At 47.9% G+C, this 24,365-nt stretch overlaps 1 protein-coding gene across 1 annotated transcript in view; it reads left to right on the top strand.

Moving 5' to 3' along the window:
- Positions 1-24,365, top strand: part of LOC121164355 (deleted in malignant brain tumors 1 protein-like) — a 142,194-nt gene that overhangs the window by 82,374 nt on the left and 35,455 nt on the right. Inside the window, exons 18-27 of the mRNA XM_040992484.1 lie at positions 5,876-6,023; positions 8,216-8,406; positions 13,192-13,509; positions 14,847-14,876; positions 15,545-15,862; positions 16,413-16,445; positions 18,077-18,109; positions 19,470-19,623; positions 21,614-21,831; positions 23,395-23,712. Coding sequence (XP_040848418.1) covers positions 5,876-6,023; positions 8,216-8,406; positions 13,192-13,509; positions 14,847-14,876; positions 15,545-15,862; positions 16,413-16,445; positions 18,077-18,109; positions 19,470-19,623; positions 21,614-21,831; positions 23,395-23,712 — 1,761 coding nt within the window. The remainder of the gene's footprint in view (positions 1-5,875; positions 6,024-8,215; positions 8,407-13,191; positions 13,510-14,846; positions 14,877-15,544; positions 15,863-16,412; positions 16,446-18,076; positions 18,110-19,469; positions 19,624-21,613; positions 21,832-23,394; positions 23,713-24,365) is intronic.

The following is a 24,365-nucleotide window of genomic DNA, read 5'->3' as shown; positions in this document are numbered from 1 at the left end:
CACAATATTGCCACTCCACAGCAACCACAAAATGCGGTGTTTCTTCCCTGCCCAGGCCTTGCATCCAGTGAGCAGAGTCAAGGATTGGCCCTGCCTGCAGGGATCTCAGAACGAAAATCAGTCAGTCAATTAGCCTTTCCTCTCCCACACTTGAGAACAGCACAGCTTTTTTACAACTTGACTTTAATCAAGTGGGAAAATGGTAAATGGAGGCCAGCATAGCCAGAGAGCCTGGGTTGAGGAAAGCAGCTCAGGTGGGAACCAAAGGCTTGTCCCACCCCAGAGCGACCTTGCACTTCTGCCTTGGGAGGTGGGAAAAGGGACAGGCACTTTGAAGTCAGGCTGGCTCCCAAACAGGATGACGGTGGAACTAGGCAGCTCCTCGCACGGCCCTGTTCTGAATTCACAGCTCAGCAGCATCTTCCTCCTGCCCTTGGGGTGGGAGGAGCCAGCAGTGTGGAGAGGGTCATCAGCAGGGGCCAAGGGCTCCCCGAGACACCCCCGAGTCAGAACTCCATGTGGTTCTTGCTGTGAACACTTGCCCTCTCTCATTTTTCACAGCATCAGGACACGTGCTGCCAGCGCCCTCGCCTGTGTCTGCATCAACAGCCCTGCCCTTGGCACTCAGGCCAGGAGGTGAGTCTCTGGAACAAGCTTCTGAGTACTCACTTTTGGGGCAGTGCACACACGGAAACAGCCTTGCTCAAGGCGTTACAGACACCAGGGTCAGCGCCAGGGGCTTTGACTTTATCGTGTCCTCGCCTAATCTCACAGCAAACAAGCACGATAAGGAAAGTGGCACTTTCTTCCACTTACTTATGGGTAAAATGAGGCAGGGAGGACTCGCCAGGAAGTGGTGAAAGCAGAATTCACACCGGAGCACAGCTCCCTGCCCTTCTGTCCTGCAAGAATCACACAGAGCTTCTCAGTGGAGATGGCACCAACAGCCAATCACACTGAGAAAATGACAGGAAAAGCAGAGTTAGAGAGAAGGAAAGATCCTCCCCTGCTAGTTCACTCCCCAGATGGCTGCCATGACCAGTCTGAAGCCGGAAACCTACAGCTTCCGAGTGCCCCATGTGGATGTGGGGGTGTCCTCCAGTGCTTTTCCTAGGCACATCAGCAGGGAGCCAGAGGGGAATGGAGCACCCAGAATTCAAACCAGCACCTGTAGGCTGGTACCTATGGGATGTGGCACCCTGAGTGGAGGTTTAGTCTGCTACATCACAGTGCCAGCTCTGAGCTATGAGATTTTAACGGGTGGCTGCATTGTGGATATGAAACAGTGCCTATCTAGAAAAGCCTCTGTGGACAAAATATGATGTTCTCCTTTTGCTTTCACACATAGCTCCGTGTCGCAGTGATGCACACTGCGTCTCTATAAAGATGCCCCGGTCCCCGTTGTTAGTCTCTTCACAAGCACACACACTTCCTGTAGCACTAACTCTTGTACTGTTATGTCGACCCTTCCATAGCCACAGAGTAAGTCTAAAATTCAACATTTATAAGGTTTTTAAAAATATAGAAATATATTTACTTGTCTTTGTATTGTACATGCTTTCCATGGTTAAATGTCTCAAAATAAGAAATTGAAGTCTAATAATTAACTTTATATATTAATACAGTATCTTACATTTTTAAATCTTAAAGTAATACATGTCTTTTTAAATCTTTGTAGGACAATAACCAAACAATGCGTTCTTTCAGGCATTCTTTACAGAGTTACCAGTTGCTTCACACACACTGAACACTGCTGGTGGACCCATGGTTCTCTAGGCAGGGACTGTGTGAGGCTGAGTTTTCACAACTGACCTCACCTCTGTGCTCCTTCTCCCTGAGATCAGAACTGGCGTGGCACAGTCAGTCCAAGGATGCTGAAGGCAAACAGCATAGCAGGACTAGTCGTTAACTCAAGTTGCTTGAGGTGAGACCTTGAGCTCATCCTGTGTTCCTGCTAGCCCCCAACTCAGTGACAAACTGAGTGTGGCAGGGGTGTGTTAGCCCAGCAGCAAGTTGCCTTTCCGGCCACGTTAGGTTTCTTCTTTCCTTTTTTCCATCCACACATACATTTATTTAATTGGCTAAATGCGCTGACCAGTGGCAGTGATGCGAGATTTTATCAATGCAGAGTTATTTTTTACAGATTAATTGGAATTAAAAAGAATCAATCTAGGATGAAATGGCTGGTGCAAGGGTTCTTGGCCCTGGCAGGGGCTCAAAGAGAACATAAGGTCCCCATGGTCCTACCTCTCCCTGAAGCCTTGGGCGGGTGGAGTTTCATTAGCACCTGCTCCACTTCTCTGGCAGCTGGAAACCCTGAGAAACACTGGCTCTGTGTTTCATGCCTCAGGGCCGTTTGACATGTGCTGCCAAACGCCATGTTCTAGGAAGGACAAGGACAGAGCCAGGCTGTCCCAGACAGTTCCTTCTCATCTCAGGATACTGTGTTCTCAGCTGTCTTCTGCAGTCATTCTGAGAATTACAAGCAGGAGGGGTGAGGAGCTGAGCCAGCCCAAACAATGCAGGAACGTGTCCTCGTACCTCCCGGTAGGCCTGGAGGGTATCAGGGCTGCTCTGCAGGACTGGCCTGCTCCCTGCTCCGGAAGGGCCACAACACAAATCCGCAAGGGAAGAAGGGTGATGGCATTTGAGCTGAAGAAAAGACAGGCAGGTGAACAAAACGGTTGTCAACCCTTGTGCCTGCATCTGCAAGATTCTCACTGGTTTTCGTTTCTAGTCGCTGGCCCTGACGTTCTTGTTTTTCTTGTAGCCGATCTTGTCTCACAGCCCCCACTGACCACAGTCGCTGAGTCCCTGTCACTGCCGTCAGCAGGTAAGAAAAGCCTTGCCTGGGCAATTAGGGGCTGTGTATGGAGGTGCCTGAGCACTGATCTGAGCAAGATGAGAGAGGGGCACCTTGCGGGGCACTGCTCAATAGTAGGAAAAGCTGGTCCTTCCACATTCTAGGATTCTGATCCCAAGCAATATAGGTGCCATCCCTGAACCTGCTTCACTTTCTAGATCAGGTTCAGTATCCTTTCAGGGCAGGGTGGTTGAAGAACTTTTAAAAACAGCAAGAAATCATAGACAAAACTGAGTGGCTGTCACATAATGCAATGAAGAAAACTGAGTGGCAGGAAGCAGGCAGGTGGCTTGTAAGTTAAGATGCTGTTTAGATGAACCACATGCCCTGTCAGAGTGCCCAGGTGTGCACTCACCTCTGGCTCCTGCATTCCTACTGGCACAGAGCCCAAGAGACCGTGTGGCTCTGTGAATTTCCATTGCCTGAACCCACACTGGGCATCTTTTCTGTACTTGATTAGTAAGCTTTCATCTTACTTACTTACTGTGTGCTTACCATTGAGCCAGGTCCTGCAGTAGGAACACAGATGACCCAGACAAGTCTGTGGTCCAAGGGGGAGACAAGTCTCATTAACAGGAAAAATGTGACTGTATCCCCGGGCAAGCCCAGCTGCACTCTTCCTGCATTCTCAGGCCAGGCTGGTGCTGCGGGGTGCTGTGGGGTGCTCCCGGGTGAGTGGGTGCTCTCTGTGTGACGTTCTGTACCTTCTTGGAACACACTCCTGTGTGTTGGCATCATCGCCCAAGCAGACCCTCCTGCACCTCCACACTTCGACTCACCTGCCAACCAGGACAGACCATGAGGCGTGCTCTGCCAGGTGCATATTCTTCAGCCTCAACAGAGCTTGTGACATAATCACCTCTCCTCAAGTTGCAGCTAGATGGGGCTGCTGAGCTGCAGGCCCAGTCTCCTGAAATTCAACATTCCTTGCTCTTTCACTCCTCCTGCCTGCCTGTCCTACCCCTGCTGGGGAGACAGGACGTGTCCCGAGTTGTTCCACTCAGGACAGCATGGCCAGACCCACGAGCGTCACAGTAATGGGCTGGAGAAAGCAGATATCAGGCTTAGTCCAGATGATCATGAGAACTTCCTAAAAGGGGGAAACTTGGGCTGGAATAGAAAGGATGGAAGGAGGCAAGAATGGGAGACAGCATTTCAGGAGTCAGGTGAATGGTATGAATAAATGAAAGAAAATGTGAGGCACTTAGAATTGGGCTGTTTCCTGGTACAAATACACTTTAAAGAAAGGTTAATTGAAGGAAAGCAAGTTCTGGAAGTTGGCTGTGTCTTATACTCCAAGCCAGTGGGGTCACTGAGTGATACAGACCCACCTGGTTATCTAGTGAGACAGATGGACTAGGGCTGAGGATTCACCTAGCCCAGCATCTCTCTCACCACCTCTCCTCCTATCCCATGTGCCTTTGCACACAGCAAGCAGGTTCTCAATTTCTCAGGTATTGTAGAACACTCTGGTTGGTCAGTTCTGAGGGTGGCAGAGGGGTGGATGAGAGTGCTTCTTCCCCCGTGGTAGGTGATCAGTAAACCAGTTCTAGACAAAGTCAAGGTGAACCAACTTCATTCCCACCCACCCCTGCTCCTTGCCTCTGCCTCATTTCTGGGGCAACCCTGGACCTTCGGAGCTTCTGTGCCTACTGACAGCATTTACTCAAGGTGAGGAAAAAGTGAACTTAAGAAAAGATTTGGTCCATACACACCCATCACTACCAACACAGACCACAAAGTACCCTCAACAATAGTCACACAAACCGCTAAACAATCACCAAGCAATCCAGACAATATATACATAATTAAATCTATTTTCTACTGAACACAGACACACATACCAAAACAACACTCTAAGCATGCATCCAGAAAAGTTCCTCACCTACCAGATCTTGGAAATGACTCCTCACTAAGTGGCTCTCGGAACTCCTGTAGGATGGTGGGGACATCTCCCCACCTCGCAGCCGGAGACCGCCCTGTGCATCTGCTTAGATCTTATGCCGGCTCCCTCTGGGCCCTTCAACTAGTCGTCACCTTTGACTAGCTGTCTCAAACTCCGACCAGTCCTCCCAACTGGTGTCTCAGACAAGTTTCTATGTTCCATGGAAAGACCTGTCCACTGTGGGGATCCCGGATGAGCCCCCCAAATGTTAGGTCCGAAAGATCCCTGACCCACAGACAGACAAGTTCCACATGCAACAATGCAAAAGCAAAGAAACTTTATTGCTAGCTTGAGCTAGGGTCCATGTCCCATCCAACACAGTGCGGTCTTGACAGGGACCCCACTTGTCTCTTGCAGACTCTTTTTATTCCCTCCTAGTCATGCACAACACGTCTCTAGCAAGCAGTCCTTATCTTGGTAATGTCACTTGTGGACGTGTGGTTGCCCATGATTGGCCTAGTTCCCAAGGCTGTTCCCCACTGCCCACTCCATCACTCTGAGAAAAATGAAACTTTGGAGTGAAGTGAAACTTAGGCCTACTCTCTGACCTTGGGCCTATCCTGGCATCCTTCCTGTTCTTTATGCAGCAAAGCCAAGCAGTGATTACAGAAGCCAAGCGTTAACAAGCGTTACCGAAGCCAAGAGTGGTTAACAGCTGAAAGCTTGCCTTATCCCTACTCAGCACCCTTGTACACCTATTACTATTACATGCTTAACTAGTCTCGCCTCTAGACACCAATTTACTATTTATCCCTAATAACCTTTTAACACTACTGTTGTTAAGAGTAAATCCCTACCACCCAGTCTTGCACCCCCAACTCCACACCAGGCAAGCCCATGGCGATGAAGAATTCTCAAAAGAGACACTGTAAATTTCAAGTATGCCCACGCCCTAAGTTTCCAGCTTTTAGATTAGCTTATCTCCTTAATACATCCTAAGACACAAACAAATGACCAACAAGACCATTTTGGGAGGGCAGTGAGTGAAAAGAAAGAATAGGTGTAAATTAGGAAATTAGTGAACTGAACAATCAGTCTGAAATTCTGAACCATCATTTTGTGTTTAGAAAAATCCCAGTGTGGTGGCGTTATCACCAACTCATCCGGAGCCATCCGGAACCCTCCCCAGAGGAAAATACACAGCAACATCACCTGCATGTGGGAAATCAAGGCCAATGCCTCAGACCAGGTCCGGCTGGCGTTCCCCTATCTCAGGTGGGTCCAAAGTGCACTGCTGATAACACTGTGTACTTAAAGGTCCGGGTCACTGATTCCCATGGCTGAGTCCTAAGTAAGAGAGTGTTTCCTGAATGTCTTAATTTCTTGCTTTGAGAGTATGGCCATATAGGAAGCAGCAAATGCAATGGGTCCTATGTCCTTCTCAGCAAGTTTCTCTTGATGGTGGCCGAGCCATGTCAAAGCCAGGAAGCAGACATCAGAGCTGTTAGGTAGACTGCATCGGAGGGCACCGCTGGAAAGTTTGTGGGGAATGGAATATAAAGATAAGTCACTTTGGTGCTGAAAATTTTAAACCTTTGCATTTTTTCATACATATTTGTTATGACCTTTTTGAAGTCTCTTCCATACTTTATGTCATGTTTGTTATGTTTTTTTTTTTTTTTAAAATTGGGGCTGGTTCTGTTGGCACATCAAGTGATGCTGCTGCCAGTGCTTGTGGGTTCCAGTTTGTGTTCCGGATGCTCTACTTGGAATCCATCTCCCTGCTAATGCAACTGAGAAACCAACAGAAGATGACCCAAGTGCTTGTGCCCCTGAACCCACATGGGAGACCAGGAAGCTCCTGGCTCCTGGCTTCCATCTGGCCCAGCCCTAGTCATGGTGGCCATTTGGGGAATGAACCAGCACGTGGAAGATTTGTATCTTTGTCTCTCCCTGCATCTCTGTTATTTTGTCTTTCAAATGGGTAAAATAAAAAATGTTTTAAATATTTATTTTCATTCTATTTGAAAGATAGAGAGACAGAGATAAGCAAGGATCTTCTGTTGGCAGCTTCACTGTCCAAATGAACACAACAGCCAGGAGCTGGGACAGACAAAGCCAGGAGCTGGGACAGACAAAGCCAGGGCTGGGACAGACAAATCCAGCAGCTGGTAGTAGTTCAGGTCCCCCCATGTGGGTGGGAGGGACCCTAGGATGTGAGATCTAATCTGCTGCCTGCCAAGATGCATGTCAACAGGAAGCTCCAAACGAGGGGGCTGGCATGGGCCTAAACTGGGCACTCCGATGTGCCATGTGGACGTCCTCACTGCTGTGCGAAAGGCCACCTGGATTCCACTATTCTTTGCAAGCTTTTAGTTGTATGTGGTTGTCCTGTGCTGTGTTAGGTCATGTACAGATGCATGTAATCACCATCATTCTAGATACAGAACACTTAGTACCATAAAGAAACTGACCCTTTATCCAAGAGATTATCATTTTATATCTTCCCCAAAAGACATACAAAAGACTTGGTTTCCCCACATTGCTAGCTAATAGTTAGTGTTGTTTTTTATGTTAGCTGGTTATATACAAACTTGATACCAGTTTTGTTACATTTGTGAGAAAGAATTCCTTTTGTGGCTGTTGGAGTGATTGTAAATGATGCTGTTTGCAATTTGGGTTTCCTCGTGTTTACTATCAGTGTGTAGAAATATCATTGATTTTGTTTATGCTTCCATGAATTTTTAATTAAAATTAAATATATGAGAAACAAAGAAAAAAACCAGAGTGAAATGAGAGAAAGAAAATGCATGTGTGCTGACCAGCCGGATGAGCTGTACCATTCAGGGTGCTAGACCTCACCAGTCAGGAAATTTGGAGTTATAACATTATAAATAGTCAAGGCTGATATCATTCCTAGAAGGATGATCATGGTTTATGCCTCTGGAACCACCCTTAGGCACAGGCTAAGGGTTCTGGACAAAATGTCCGGTGGAGGATGAGCAAAATCAAATGACTTGTGCTGAGTCAGCTGGGCAGATCTGCATGCCTACTTGCCTATGAGCAGGTCAGCAGTCAAAAGCTTGCAAATGGGTTGTTTGAACCTGGAGCCAGTGTGGCAGCAGGCCCCAGAAAGATCACACAGTTTCTTGGTCTGCTGGCCCTGATCTGCAACATGGAGAAACTGCCTTGATTTACCTGGCAGTGTGCCACGGGCTCGGAATGCTCCCTGGCCTGCAGAACAGGTACATCGGGCACGCCTCCAGTGACAGCCACCTTACCCCGAGGCGGCAGCTGCCACAGCTGAGAACCAGGCCCAAAGGGATGTGTACCGCATTTGCACCACTCACAAGCTCTTCACCCACTCCCTGCTCTGCACAGTAAGAACATGAGGCACCTACCCCACAGTGCTCTTCCTGGAGCTCTGACGAGGAGACTAAAGGGCAGCCTTGGGTTTGTCTCCCCAGCTTCGACTGTACCAATGAGTATTTCAAAATCCTGGATGGCCCTCCTTCCTCAGTCAAGTCCCTGGGCAAGGCCTGCTCTGGCACCCACCTCACCTACGTGTCCTCCTCCAGCTCCATGAGCCTTGTCTACTTCAGGAGCCTCAACACCACAGGGGAAAACTTTGTTGCTTACTATTACTCTACAGCCAAAGGTAAGAAGGAAGATGGAGAGCAACAGTTACCATCCTGGCTTGCTGTGGGGTAGACAAGCAACTTGACCCCTCCAAGCCCCAGCTCCTCCTGTGAGTGATGGAAATGATAAGAGGGCCTTGCTGGCCAGGTTTATTGTAAGGGTTGCATGCAAGGGTGCAAAGGTGCATTTGTCAGAGTGATAGTATGTCATGAATTCCTGATCGTTGTTAGCGTTTTTGTTTCATGTAAATTGCTCATTGTAGCCTGCTCATTAGGGAGTCATTTCTGACACACTCTGAGTCTGGTACAATGGGGGGGTGACCTGCAGAAGAAGATGTGGTCCAGCCTGAAAGATATCTTTGTGATACTTACAGGGGATCCAAATAAACACAAGGCATGCAACTAGAGGACAAACAGAAAGCACACACTAGACAAAGTCAAACAAGTAGACAAATGGAATATGCTAGAGCATGCTAAGTTGACGTGTGCCTGCCTCTCAGCAAAAGGTGTTAGGAGGCTACAAATGATAAGGAGGCATCAGGGGCAGCAGTAGGCTGAGAAGGAAACACAGGAAATAGGAGAGGACAGGCCGAGGGCAGAGGGACACCTGGAAACCCGTGGACATGGGGGAAAAGCAGAGACAGCAGAGTGGTCTTGCAGTGACCAGATACCCCAGTGGTGATTGGCAATTGGAGCTCCACCAGTGGCCAGGTGGCAAGGGGAATTCACTCAGGAGGTGAATCCAGGTGTAGAACTGCCTTTCCTGATAATTTATTTAATCTGACTATGAGCAGGGGCAGAGTGGCAGAGCCCAAGCAGGCGGGTACAGAACAGGGTGAATTTAATAGCCTAGACTCCTACCAGTGTCACATCAGGCACCATTTTGTTTACTGAGGAAAAAATAAGCTGAGCATATGCTAAGCTGGGAGCAAACTTACTTCCAACTCAAAACATTGTACTGGTCCCACAGGGAAACAGTACGGACATGGCATTCTGCAGGTTCCACCCAAAATAGGTCTGGAGGCTATTGGCTATTGGTCTAATGGCCAGCAGGCTCAGACCCTGTCATTGCCACAATAGGTACCATTTTGTGTACTGAGGAAAAGGCTGGAGGAACAACCTCCAGCAGTGAGCTGCGCAGGTGCCAAACCAGGAAAGAACTCAACCTGGCTTAACTCATTGCACTGGTCCCACAGGGAAGACAGCAACGAGTTGGCATCCAACAAGTTCCACCCAAAATAGGTCCAGATAGCCATAAGACCTAACAGCCAGCAGATTCCAGCAAGACCAGCACCACTGACAACCCTGTGATTTAGGACAGCTGGTGTCCCCTGTCCCCCTAATCCCTGAAGCTGGTCAGACTGGGAGTGGGACAAAGGCTGTGCAGGCAGTGGTGTGGCCACAGCACAGGGAGCTGGAGTTACGGAAACCGGGAGGTAACCTAGCACAAGAGCCTGGGACTGAACCTTGCCAGTGGAGCAGCACAAGTGCTGCAAACAAAGAAACAATCAGTGAAATCAACCTGCAGACCAGCAGGCAGCATAGTCTAGAAACAGAGTCTGAGAACAGGAAACTGTTGCCAAGAGTAGCAATGACCAAGAGCAAGAGACACAATGTTACTGAAGACTTTGTATCCTTTGTTTCCAATATATCAGTTTTCATATGATTTGTTGCTGCTATTTCCTATATAACATATTCCTTAAATTCCTTGAACTACTGCATGTGCTTCTTGTTGTTGTCAAGAAGAATACAATGCAACAAATTAAAAATTCAGTGGAAAGCCTCTATAATGGGATAAACAAGGCAGAAGAAAGAATCTCAGAATTTGGAAGACATTTTCTTCAGCAAAAGGAGGGGCGGGGAATCAAAACGCTGGGAGGGGAACTGAGTCCAGGCTAAGAAACGTGTTCAAGAAATAAGTGATATTATTAAAAGGCCAAATATAAGAGCTATGGGAGTTCTCGAAGGCATAGAAAGAGAAGTTAGATCTAAAAATGTATTCAATGAAAATAATAAAGGAAAGCTTTCCTAATCTGGAGAAAGAATTGTGAGATAAAATACAGAAGGGACACAAAACTCCCAATAGGCTTGACCAAAAGCAATCTTCGCCATGACACATGAATCACTGTACTTGAGTTTATCAGAAACAACGCAGCAGTAACCAAAGTACTCAGCAGAGCAGCTCATGTTGGTAGAATGGCTACTGTAGTCCAGGCAGCATGTTAAGCACTTTGTGTGTGTCATCTTCTCCCGTAACACCATTCCTAGTCCCTTTTGTTGATGTGGACACTGAAGCCTGCAGGGTTCAGTGATGACCCCAGGGCCTACCCCATTTGCCGTGCAGAGGAAGTAGGTGGGGCTGACAGACTGCAGGTGTCTAGCGTCTGCCTTGTCCATCACGCAATCAGAACAGTCTCCAGCACTGTCAGCAAAGTGCTGGGATGGCTCAAAGAGCATGCCTGGGAGATGTAGCCTAGAACATGGAGGACTGCCCTAAAGCAAGAAGCAGAGTTGCTATCATTGGTACTCAATGTTTGTTTCCTTGTCTTTGCAGAGGCCGAGTCCCAGACTCCACATCTGATCAGTGAGTTGCCTTCTGTGGGGTACTTAATCCCCTCTTCTGCTTCACATGTCTTCCTCGGTCCACCCTCCTAGTGTTTATTGCCATCATTTTGCTCTTCTCACGTTTCCCAGTTCCCTGCCCAAATCTACTGCATCTGAGAGATTCTGTCCTTACGATCTTGGCATGAGTGTGATGGTGATTCACATTGGTTCCAAGCTACACCTACCAAACATGCAGGCACTGTGCCTAAATGGTGTTAAATCCTGGTTTTAATCAGACAATGAGAAGCACCTAATAAAAGAACACACCTTCAGGGAGAGTCAGCAAGATGCAAGCATGATCCAAAGCATGTTGGCTGTGTATGTTTGTGCTTGGGCACAGAAAAGCACGATTTAAATATTGTATATTCCTGGTGACAGGGCAGGAAGCATGAATCTTACTTCTGTGGATTCCCCACACACACAAACACCTGAGAAACATCAAAACTCACATGAAAAAGACAGTCTGATTTGGGAAGTCACTTATTGTAAAAATGATAGGAAAAGAACGAGGCAGAATCATGGCATGTACCAGAACACTGCCCCCTTGACTCTGCCAAGTTACCCTCTCTTTTCACTGAAGGATGCTGTCTTCTTGTATCCACAGCCATCCCGACTGCAGCACCCCAGACAGCACCTACAAGGCCAGGTAAGCTCCAGAATGCATCCACTCACCAAGTTCTTCCCTGCACCTGCTTCAGACACAGCAACAGGACAGGTTGCAAACAGTTCATGGACCAAACAACTCTACCCAAACCTCTAAGGCCGTTCAGAACTTGTGGGATCCTTTGGCTTCCACATCCCAGGAGGAGTATTCCTTTTCTCAGTGCCCTTCAGAGCCCTCAAAGCCTGAGCAGTATTCAAGTGCCTTCTAATGGGATTCTCACTTTTCTTCTAATGCCAATCCCAGTCCCAGTTAGCTCCATCTCCATCACTGACAGCCTTGTTTTTCCCTAAAGATTTATTTTGTGTATTTGAAAGACAGAGGAGAGAGAGAGAAATTCCCTCTCCTGGTTCCCCCAAATGTTTGCCATCACCTGGTTCCCCCAAATGTTTGCAATGGCTGAGTAAAGGAGCCAGAAACTGCCTTTGGGTCTCCCATGGGGATGGCAAATGCTCACTCACTTAGCCATTCCACTACCTTCCCCAACTGCTTTAGCAGGGAGCTAGATCAGAAATGGAGCAGCCAGGACTTGAACCTGTACTCCAATATGGATGCTGGTGTCGCAGGGGCAGCTTAACCCCTGCAAACAACACCAGCCCAAAAGGCTTTTCCCAAGTGAGTGGAGTGTCAGAGCCTCTTTTGTCAGCTTTTTCACACTGCACAAAATGCCTGAGACAAGTTGTCGATGAAGGAAAGCACTGACAGCCTGAATGGCCGGACGCCAGTTCTAACTTGGTGAACGGTAAAGTGCACAGAAGGGAGCATGTGTCCAAACAGGAAGCAGAAAGACTGAACAGACACAAGCTCAATCCCCACGAGAGCTACTCTCTGAGGCAGCCCCTGCAACGAGCTCAGGCCTCCCGGTGGATGCTTTGCTGGCAGGTTCTGCCCTCTTCCAGTAGCACCTCCCCGGGGACCAAGTGTCTAATATGTGGGTTGTGGGGAGCATTCGACCTGGGCAGAGCTGTTCTATGGGCAGCGAGGCAATGAGCAGAGGAGGAAATGGAGAGTGCTGGAGCCCACAGACCTGCGCGTAGACCTGCCCCTCAGCAGGGGTGAGGCTTGGGCTGCAGCACTGCGAGTCCCAGCCTCCAATTCCCTTAGAGCTAGAACCAGCCCACAGAGATGTGCACTTTTCTGCTTGTTTTCCTGAACTATTATGAGGTTGAGGTGAACCCACAAACACACAAAACTGCTTCATAAATTCACAGGTCACAGTACCAATGACTTCACATGCTTGTGTTTAGCCAGAATAGATTGGCTGGACATTTGGAAAAATCAGTTCTTAGTGAACACTTTATGTTGAATGTCATTTGCTAACTGAATGGCTTTGCTTCTGACTAAGAGGCTGGCTGGCTGGCTGGCTGGGTGGCTGGCTCCCCCATGTGCTCCAGAGTAGAGTGGGGTGGGAGCTCAGACAAACTCGTGGGAAGGTACAGGGCCTTCTAAGGACAGTAGCTGTCACATCTCTGTTGTCTGCAGGGTCCCTGGAGACTCACACCTCCCCCCCAACCCACCCTGTCCTTATCTCTGTGTGCAGGGGACTGGCCGGAGCTGAGGCTGGTGGGTGGCTCTGGCCCGTGCTCAGGCCGCGTGGAGGTCCTCCACCAGGGAGCCTGGGGCACAGTGTGTGATGACCTGTGGGACCTGAATGAAGCCGAAGTCGTGTGCAGACAGCTGCGGTGTGGACGGGCCGTGTCTGCTCTTGGAAAAGCTTACTTTGGCCCTGGATCAGGAGACATCTTCCTGGACAACCTGCAATGTGCTGGAGTGGAGCGCGCCCTGGGCCAGTGTGCCCACTCAGGCTGGTCAGAACACAACTGTGGGCACCATGAGGATGCCAGTGTCATCTGCTCAGGTACCCTGCCCCTTTCAGATGGTCCTGTCCACAAGTGTCCCAAGACTGCCCTGCACGCACTCACAGTCATGCAGGGACTAGGATGGGACCCTCAAACCTGAGACATGGGAATTTTTGTTTATAGGCATACCTCAAAATGTTTGTGGGCAAATGAAATTTAAAATGCTCCCTTGGGTACCAAAAATGTTGAAAAACCACACAGGGTTGATTCGTAACACATATTTCCTGTGACTTTTCTGAAGACTTCTCTCATCCCTCCTTACTTGCTCAAATATGCAAGTCTGTAACTGCCAGCCCCTGGAGTGAAGCTTTCCAACCAAAGATACGATGCATGCTTAGTTAGGGGGATTTTTGGAGAGCTTGACAAAGTCGGAGTCTATCTGAAACAGGCAGACCAGGGTGCACAGCTGGATTAGACTTCAGAGAGGGTCAGGCCTGCACCCCTCTCACAGCTGGTGCTCAAACTGGACCACATGAACTCCCAGCACCCAAGCTTGCTTTTCTATAAAATTAGAAGACTAATGGCTTGCTCACAGAATCACCAGGAGGAGTGCAGCCAGCTTTAGCGTGGCACTCATACAGTACAACAAAGCGGCCACATTTGGGGGAATTCTTACCACCTTGTTTCTCACTCCAGGCCAACACAAAGCAAATTTTGTGGCTGCATCTGGCTAATTCTAATAGCCTTATGATCATTAATTGGAAAAAAAAAAACAACCCTCTGGGCCTGCTCATGTGCTAGGTAGGAATAAGTCACGTTCAGTGGCGCCAACATGGAGATCTTGACGAGCCAGCAGCTGTCATCCTTCTCTGAAGTGACTTGAAAGAGTCAGTCATTGTAATCTCTGATGATTCCTGCCGCACAGAGTCTGCCCAAGTGCATGTCAGCACCTGCCCCCTGCAACTTTGCACTCGAGGTGCAGATTCACAAGCATTGTCCCATCTATTTGTGTTGTGGCTTTTTATTGTGTGTGGCTCATATAACCTACTTAGAGCCTCATGGCGCCATGATAGTCCCAGGTTTTGAGGTTGTAAGGTTGACTGTCTAGTCTGGCATGTGCCCAATGACCCTTAAAGTGAAACTCACCTGCTACAAACCCACTCAGTCAGTCCCAAATGTGCTACTCACACGTGGCCATGTTCTCTGAACGCAGCAGCAAGCCAACAGCCAGAGACGCTTCCTTTGGTGTCTGTGGATGAGCCACTTCAGTAAAGACACATTTTCCCATATCAGAGCAGCAAACATGTTTAAGAATATCATTAAAACCTTTGCCTTCAGTGGGTGAGACGTAACAAAAAGTGGTAATACTGACCTATTTAATTCTCTCTGCTAACAGATGCTGAAGTGTCCCTGGCTCAGGACCCAGGTCAGTCACACCTTTTATTGAAGCGAGCTCCTTGTCTGCTGCTGTGACTTTGCCCTCGACCCACCCATCCTTCCAGCTTGAGGTTCACTAGCTGTCTGAACACCAGGTGCAGACTGTTAGGGCCATTTGGAAGTCTTATCTGAAATTATTTTTTTTACTTTTTTACATGTGAAGTTAGTTGTATGTGTGAAGTTCCTATTTTTTAGGTACATACACAAACATCAAACTGGTATTCAAGGTATTTTGCAAACACTGTACCCCCTGGCTCAAAGTATCATCCCAGCATGGCCCCTCCACCTTCCCTGATCCCTTTTCTCCTGGTAGCATCCTGTTTTGTCCTCCAGCGCATTCACCTCGCAGTGGAATTGACCAGTGTCCCTGCTTGGCTAGCAAACACACTCTGCTCCCTGGGGGAGGAGCCGTAGCTCTTGGCCCTGTGTCATCAGGGCTTAACCTGAAAGGCCAGTGCTAAATTTGGGGGAGAAAACAGTCAGTTGGCTAAGGACCCCCCCTAGCCAGTAACTCAAGAGACCTGAGAGCTATGAGGAGCAAGTCCCAGGGCTCCAGATGAGGAGATGACCCCACTTCCTGCCCTCCCTCTGAGCCTGGGGTTGATGGACCCAGGAAAGCATACGGCCTGGGGACCTACACGCTGTTTCTGTGCACAGGGGACTGGCCGGAGCTGAGGCTGGTGGGTGGCTCTGGCCCGTGCTCAGGCCGCGTGGAGGTCCTCCACCAGGGAGCCTGGGGCACCGTGTGTGATGACCTGTGGGACCTGAATGAAGCCGAAGTCGTGTGCAGACAGCTGAGGTGTGGACGGGCCATTGCTGCTCCAGGAGAGGCTCACTTTGGCCCTGGATCAGGAGACATCTTCTTGGACAACCTCCAGTGCACTGGAATGGAGCATGCCCTGGGCCAGTGTGCCCATTTGGGCTGGTCAGAGCACAACTGTGGACACCATGAGGATGCTGGCGTCATCTGCTCAGGTACCTTTCCCCTCATGGCCACAGCCCAAATGTTGCAGTTGAAGACATTTTGAAAGTATGCATCCAGGATGGGATTTCCACCCCCCATCTCCTCAGTCCTTAAGTGACCTCCCCAGAGCACACTTGCTGGCATGGGCAGAACTTGGTTGCCCAGGGAAAGTTCTGGAATGCAGCCGCACCACCTGGGGACATGGCAGTACATGTTGCAAAGCCCTGTCCTGGAGACTGTAAGTAAGGAGATCTGGAAAGGAACTTTAGGAATCTGCATTTAACAAAAAAATCCAGAGTCAGCATAAGAGGGGCCAGGGAAGTCCAGTACTGGCTGCCATGCAGCAGGGGTGATCCAGTTGCTGTGTCCTTCCCATTCAGCCAAGTGCATTGACAGGGTGGGGTGCCAAGTACCCAGGGGACTGTTCTGGGATTCTGGGTCCCATGCCCAGAAAGACAATGGCCCTCTGCCTGGCACACGCCTCCTAGTCCCTTGTCACCCTACCTCCTCCATGGCTCAGACTCTGGAAATATGATCTGTTGCCTTTGTTTGTGCATCCAGATGCAGAAGCCCTACCACCAACCACAGCTCCAGGTACGTTCATGGTTTTTGCTAGTCCAGGCAACTTTATAACAATAATAATAATGGCAGCAAATACTTACAAATGCTGAGATCCAGGCCCTGTTTTGAGCCCTTTCTCATATACAGAGGTTTCTCAACTTCTGATAGAGTTATCCTAGTCATTGTCAGTTGAAAATATTCTAAGTTGAAAATTCATGGAATATGCCTAAGCTGCTAGGCATAATGGCCTAGCCTGGTCTACCTTAAACATGCTGAGAGCGCTTGCGCTGTTCTAGGATTGGGAAAAAATCACCTAACATAGATCCTGTTTTTAAAGGATTTTTAATTTATTTGAAAGAAAGAGAGAGAAGAGAGGGGTGAGAGAGAAACACAGGTTGTTCATCCACTGGCTCACTCCCCAGATGGCCACAATAAATAATATAAATATGTATTATTTATTATCAAATACATTATATAACATGTACTATTACATAGAAACAATATTTATAAATGAATAAATGATCACAAATTAATTATTAGAAAGCCAGATTTACAGAGTGAAGGAAAGACAAAGATTCACTCCTCTAGTGGCCACAATGGACAAAGCTGAGCCAATCAAAAGCCGGGAGCCAGGAGCTTCTTCTGAGTCTCCCATGTGGGTGCAGGGTCCCAAGGCTTTGGGCCATCTTCTACTGCTTTTCCAAGCTGCAAGCAGGAAGCTGGAAGCAAAGTGGAGCAGCCAAGACATGAACCAATGCCCACATGGGATCCCAGTGTGCGGAAGGCAAGGATCCAACCACTAGGCTATTGGGCCAGGTACTAAAAATAAATAAAGATTAAAAAAATAATTTAAAAAGTTATTGTCTTATGTAATTTATTGAATACTTGTATCCAAAACACCCTGGCATCCTGGGAACCTGTCTGGAGAAGACCTTGCTGTGTTCTGAGAGTTCCTGGAAAAAGGCAAGCTTTGTGTGTTGGAATAGTGAGTGATAGACAGGGCCTAGCTGAAGTTAAGCATTCATGAATATTCAAAAGAAGATCCACCCATGTTTTTCTCATTTACATAAATTATATTCGTGACAGAGAAACCAGGAAAACAATATTGCTTGAAGGAAGCCATTATGGTTATCTGTTGCTAGTGGTTTACAACAATCATTTAAATATGTCACAGCTTTGTGGGTCAAGTCCTGGGGCGAGGCTCAGCTGCGAGTTTTACACAGCACTGAATAGGGTCATCAATGGTGTTCATCTGATAACTGGTCTAGAGGACTCAGGGTTGTTCACGTGCTTGGCGCCTTATGCAGACAGCTGAGGGTCTCACCTTGCCAGGTGGGCTCAGGGCCTCATCCCAAGGTCATCAGAGATGACTTAGAGCTGCATGGGCAGGTCAGGGTTCCCAGAGACAGAAGACAGAAGCTGCCAGTCACTAGCGCAGGTGTCACTGTCGCCATCTTCTGTTGGCCAAAACAGTCACAGAGCCTACCCAGGTGCCAACTCGTGGCAGAAGGATGTCTGAGAACACGTGGCCTTTAGTCTACTGCAGGACCCAGATGGTATGACTCAGTGTCTTCAACCTTTTCTCACTGTGTTGTGTTCCCTGATGCTCCCCCCACTATTCCCCACCCCACGTATCACCATTGTCTTTTTCCTTCCTCTTCTAGGTCCTTCTGTGGCTCCTCAGGATCCTGTTACAGGTAGTCACTTGTTCCTCATTTTTAACTTATATCTAAGAAGCATACGCATAGATTGGGTACAGGGTGATGTTTCAATGCATGTACGTACTGGGTGGTGTTCAGATTTAGCCACTTGTTTTAAATGGAAGTGCTAACGCCTTCCTAAGAGAACCATGGCAGTGTGTCAGGATGCAATGCAGTGGAGACTGGCACCATGTGGTTGAGGGGTCTGCCTCGCTGAATGTTTAACAAGAGAAGCAGGCTGGAAGGGGGAGATGTGAATCTGCCCAAGTCCCATGAGGCAGGGCTGGGGTTCCAAGGTCCATTGGCCCACACTCAGCCTCCCTTCTTCAGGTACAGTTGACTGTAGTGGGGTGTCATTTCAGGCACCAGGCTATTAGCCCACATCACAGGCAGTGATCACAAGTGGTCCACTTGCTAGGAGTCCCAGGCTCAATCTGACCTGGTCCCATTATTGTAACCTAAATATTGATCGATGATAGAACTTTAGGATGTGTGGGGCCATCACCACTTCCCACCATCCATCTCAACAAAGACCAGAAATCTGTGGGATTTGTGGAGGATTGCAAGTAGGTTGTGGAGGGAAAGAAAGATGAAAAATGAAGCAGCTTGGAAATGTAGAGTCAGGATCAACCAAGGGAACTATCTTCAAATTTCTTCCAAAATAACTTGGTGATTCGAAGTGTTCTGCTGCATTGAATATACACACATAGGTTATGTATATGTCTATCCCAACATGACAACCAACTAGACAAAATTAAATTTCACTGCTGTCTTCTTTGACCCTGAGAAATTCTGAATCTGTAAGTTCTGGTCTCAGGGCAATTACTAAGTTCAAGGAAACCATCTACCCAATGAAAGTGATGAGAAAGTCCTTAAAGGTGACCTCAGTCATAAACTCCCCAATCTGCAGCATCTCCCAAATTATACTGGAACTTCTCATTCCCCAGACCTCATCGAGCTCTCACCACTTGTGGGCCCAGCCAGCTCCATCTCCCTGCATCTGCGCAGTCTATCATTCTATGGATGACTCCATCCCCCCTGGAATCTAAATGTTCCCTATTTGGAAGACAGTTAATAGAAAGGACAAATGTAATAGTTTTTTTTTTTTTAGCAGGTGTTAGGTTAGAGAGAAAGGCAGAGAACTCCCACATATCAATACTTTCCAGTCCCTCATAGCTAACCTGGTATACTTCCCTTCACAAGTGACTGTGATCTGCTGTGAAACCTGCCAGTACGGCTGTGTGTGTCCACCAGGCCCAGGGTCACACCTGACCCTCAGGTGTGAGCTAGTCACGACTAGAACTACACAGGGATCCCATGTGAACATGCTCTGATGTCCTTTGTCCTGTTGTTTCAGGAGGAAGTGAGTCTTGTGGAGGAGTCCTCTCTAGTCTCTCTGGCTCATTTTCCAGTCCACACTACCCAGAAAGCTATCCAACGGACATCCAGTGTGTTTGGGAAATCCACATGAAAAAACAATTGCGCATACAACTCATGATTCCAAGTTTGAAGTAAGAGAAAATTTAGGTGAAAGTTCCGAATAAAGGTATTTTTCTTAGTGGCAAGCACTTAAAGGTGAAAGCTAAAGAGCACAAAATTCTGCATGCTCCCTAAGTCATCATTTGGGTTAGTTTGTTAATGTCAATGAATGATTCCCCATCTGAAAAGCTCAATGTCATTTCCCCACAGTGTTTTAGTTTCTTTTTTTTTTTTTTTTGGTCCCTGTTGTGTACTGGGTATCAATATTTGTCCTTTTGTAGTTTCTTTGTTTTATCTGAATCATAGGCAGATTTTCTATACGACCCCATTAGCCAAGGACTCCAGTCTTGGGTTGAATGTCATCTAAAATGTTCCACATAGTGAACTGAAGAGCTCTGAACAGAATAACCCAGTGTTACTGACAGTTTTCAATCTCCATGTCAGAAAATGACAATCCATGGTGAAGCTAGACATTGTATTAAAGCCTTATTTTAAAAAGTCTTACTTATCTGGAATCCAAATTACAGAATGAGGAAGAGAGAGATCCAGCTGGCTGAAATACCTGAGGATGTGCAAGGGCCAAACTCACACGTCAGGAAGTCCATCCGGGTCTCTCACGTGGATGACGGGTCTGAGCACTTGGACCATCTTATGCTGCTTTTCCCAGGCCCTTGGCAGAGAGCTGAGACACAAATCGGCCCCCATGTGGGATGCTGGCATGACAGGTGGTAGCTTTGCTCGCTACACAACTCCGGCCCCTCCACAGCTCTCTGCATTGTCATACTCCAGCCCTGAGACAGGCCTCCTTGTCATATCCACTAGAAATTAGGAACTCAAGGCTCAGAGAGGCCAGCCCTTCTGGGACTGTCTGATATCAAGATCCAGCCCTTCACTGATAGGCGATTCTGTGCAGATCCATAGTCAGCGCAGCACTTCTCCATCACAGGTAACATACACCATGCTATAAATATACCAAGACCACAGAATCCCATAGCGACTTAGCTACAGATGTGCACTGAGTTCTTCTTTGACCATGACCACACCAAAGCCATGGATTCAGAAATACCTTAAGTCAAAATGTCTCCCAGAGCTATTAGTGAAAGCCCTATGGCCATATTTTCCTGTAATAAGATGAGGTCTCTGAACTGACACCTCCAAAGCGTATCAAGTTCTTAGTTGTCTATTCCTTCTATATCACTCTCCATCATGAGTAATATCTGTGTGGCAAATATACTTCCTTAGGATGTTGTTATTTTCAATATTTCTTTCATTTATTTCAAAGTGTGAGGAGAGGAAGGGAGGGAAGGGGAGGGGAGGGGAGAGGAGGGGAGGGGAGAGGAGAGGAGAGGAGAGGAGAAGAGAGGAGAGGAGAGGAGAGAGCTCTTCCACGTGCTGATTGACTTTCCCAAATGGCTGCAACACTCAGGAGTTGGCCAGGCTGAGGCCAGAAGCCCGCAACTCTGTAACTCCGTCTGAGTCCCTGCATGAATGACAGGGACCCAAGCATTTTGTATGTCTCCTATTGCTTTCCCGGTTGCTTAAGCAGGGAGCTGGGTTGGAGGTGACGCTGTCAAGACCTGAATCAGTGCATGCCAGTATTATAGGTGGCAGCTTCAGCACCAGCCCCATTATTTTTATTTTCAGATTAAGTTTTTGTCCCCCAGAATTTGAGTATGAAAAAGATTGTAAAATATTGATGTAGGTGAATCCATTGTTTGGTAGGTATTGAATCAATCTAAGAATTTTGTAGTATGAATTGGTATTTCCTAATATTCTAAGCAGAATGTAGTTGGCCAAAACTTTATGATTTTTAACACTTCTATTAAAAGTTTGTAGCCATAGCTCCATACTTTCCTCAGCCAGAGAAAAACAGCATCTTAAGAGAATTGACTAAAGTTTGTATAATAGTATGCAATTTAAAATATAATCCAGATATTCAATCTTTCTGTTGTCACCCGTTTTTAGCATTAATATCTAGGAAATTCCTAACCTGTTAATAATCCTATGATTCTGCACCGCCAGACTGGAAGACATTCCTGGGTGCCCCTATGACTCGGTTGAAATCTTCGATGGCCCTCGGATCGCTTCTCTCTCCATGGGGAAATTCTGTGGCTCCGTGGCTATGCTGTTTTTTTCTTCCTCGGATATCATGACCGTGGTGTTCCGCAGCGATCCTATGATCACCAACCTTGGCTTCTATGCCATGTTTAATGCTATTACACAGGATGAAAAAGACTCAGGTGGGAAACCTCAGGCTGTTTTTGGTGTAAAAAATCAGAAGCCATTTGGTGTCTAAAAGACTTTCACTATTTTATTACAGCAACCTTGCTCTGTAGTGGATAGATTTCCTCATCATGAGGACCACAGGGGATCTTACCATAGGCAGTGATGCAAATTCCTGTGTTTTAGTGGCGAGACTGTTACAGTCTGGGAGGCAATGCTGTGTGTTGTGAAGGGTCTTAAGGCTGTGTCTTCTCTTGCCCGGCTACTGGGAACTGTCCAGAGTGCTGAAGTATGGCAGCCCAATGAGCCTAGGAAGTAGATAGAAAACTCCACTTCCTTGTACCAGCTGGCTCATTCCATCCCTGGCATACATCCCTAGACTGACCCAAAAGGGAAGTTTGTGGACATTTATTGGCCATGAGACTACAGCAGTCATTTCTAAAGCCAAGTCTAGTTTTCCATCTTGAGAACTCTGCCAGAGACAGGACTTCTGATATTTACATGCCATGTGGGAATCGAGTAACACTTACAGCTCACCAGTAAGCCAGTGATTGAAATTGCAGGATCGATTGTTTCCAAAACAGCAAGCTCCTTGTGTATTTGGTCCTCAGATGTGTGTTAGAGATCTTGGCCTGGAGAAGCTAAGTAAATGCTGATGTTTGAAATCCAAACCACTCCTGTCTCATGGTCACCATTCACTCATCCACAGAGGCTCCTGTTGTGTGCTGTGTCCACTTACAACTTGGGGCAAAGAGCAGAAAGTACACCCACCTGCTCTCTTATGGTTTATGGGTGTGGGTGCATAGTGGACAATCAAGGCACAAGGAAAAAGTAAATTGACAGTTTTAGAGTAAGATTGGTAAGGGATAAAGGTAGAAGCTGAGAATGAAGAGCCAGTCTGGGGAGTAGAGCACCTGGGTAGAGGTACCACTGTGGTTTGGACGGGAATGAATGACTTCCTGGGGGAAGGTGACACAGGATGAGTGACAAAGACGGGATGCCAGGCAGAGAGAACAGCAGTGACAAGTGGAAAGGAGCTGGACATGTAGGAGCAACTGAATGGTCAGCACGCCAAGGCTATCCCCTAGGAGATGGTCAGTGATTCCCACTGGCCTTTCAGCTCACAGCGACCACTGCCCTTGGGCCCTGGGTCTTGGGCATAGTCACTCCTGTGGCTCAGATGCCTTCCTTGGACTAACCTACACTTACTGAAGACACATCCAAACAATCATCTGGGACCCTGCTTCTCCAGTGATCCAGCAAAGCACATGGCAAGATCTACAGGCACCACAGCACACTGGGTGTTGGGTACTTTGCACATGAGCTCTTGTGGACTCAACCCCACCGCCCTTTCTGAGAGGGTTGCACTGAGACCCATGGAGACCTGGTGATTGTCAGCAGCTGCAGAACTAGGAAACAAGAGAAATGGGAGTTCAATACAACTGTGTCTCATTCTATAGCCTGTGGACCTATTGTGGAATCAACTCAATCTTAAGGTTTTCTTAGCAACAAATATAGGAAATAGAAATATTTCCTATTAAAACATCCAAAACTAAAAAATAAAATCTCTCTCTGTTTAGAAGAAGGCCCAGTGCTGCAGCTTGTGGGTGGTTCCAGCCGGTGCTCAGGCCGCCTGGAGGTCCTCCACAAGGGGACCTGGGGCACCGTGTGTGATGACCTGTGGGACCTGAATGAAGCCGAGGTCGTGTGCAGACAGCTGAGATGTGGACGGGCCATTGCTGCTCTGGGAAAAGCCTACTTTGGCCCAGGCTCTGGGGACATCCTTCTGGACAACCTCCAGTGCTCAGGAAGTGAGAGCCACCTTGGCCAGTGCCCCAGCTCCACCTGGTCAGACCACAACTGCGGCCACCATGAGGACGCTGGAGTCATCTGCTCAGGTAGCCTTTCCTGCTGGGCTGGAAGTGATACAGCAAACAAACAGGTGTTTTGGCATGGGTTGCTGGCATTGCAGGTATCGTCTCAATCCTTGAACCACCACCCTAGCTGCAAGCACAGCATCTTACTGATGCATGGAAGTTGTGCACAGAGCAGGCTCCGAGATTCTAAAGGCAGTGAGCCAACAAGTGACTGTCCCAGCTAGGAAGACAGAATGAGAACCTGACTGCATCTCTGAAGGCCACACAGCAGGCTGTCACTGCCCTCTACACCCCACTTCAACCGGGTGTGGAACTGCCTTTCCACAGTCAACCATGTCCCCATGCTTGTTCACGCAACACGAAACCCTGCCTGCTTCCTGTCCTGCCCACACAAGAAAGCCACCACTTCTTCCTCTCCCTAGAAGATTCTTTGCATTTTCTAAATCTTCTCTTCTTTCATGGTACAGATGCTGGGACCTGGGCTCCAGAGGAGACTCCTGCACCTGCAGGTAGGTCCAGGGCTGGGAATTGCAGTCTCTCTGAAGCGTTGATAAGGCTTCCACCCTCTGTCTGGGTGCATGTGGGCCCTGACTACACCCCATGCCAGCCACTTCAGGGTCTCTGGGGTCATTCCCAGCTGTCAGTTATATTTGAAATTCCCCCATGGGAGTCCA

Source organism: Ochotona curzoniae, unplaced genomic scaffold (genome assembly GCF_017591425.1).
Source record: "Ochotona curzoniae isolate NIBS_2020 unplaced genomic scaffold, NIBS_Ocur_1.0 contig_66, whole genome shotgun sequence".
Lineage (NCBI taxonomy): Eukaryota > Metazoa > Chordata > Mammalia > Lagomorpha > Ochotonidae > Ochotona > Ochotona curzoniae.
Note: the sequence above shows the minus strand (reverse complement) of the source record. Positions and strands in the feature narration are given on the sequence as shown.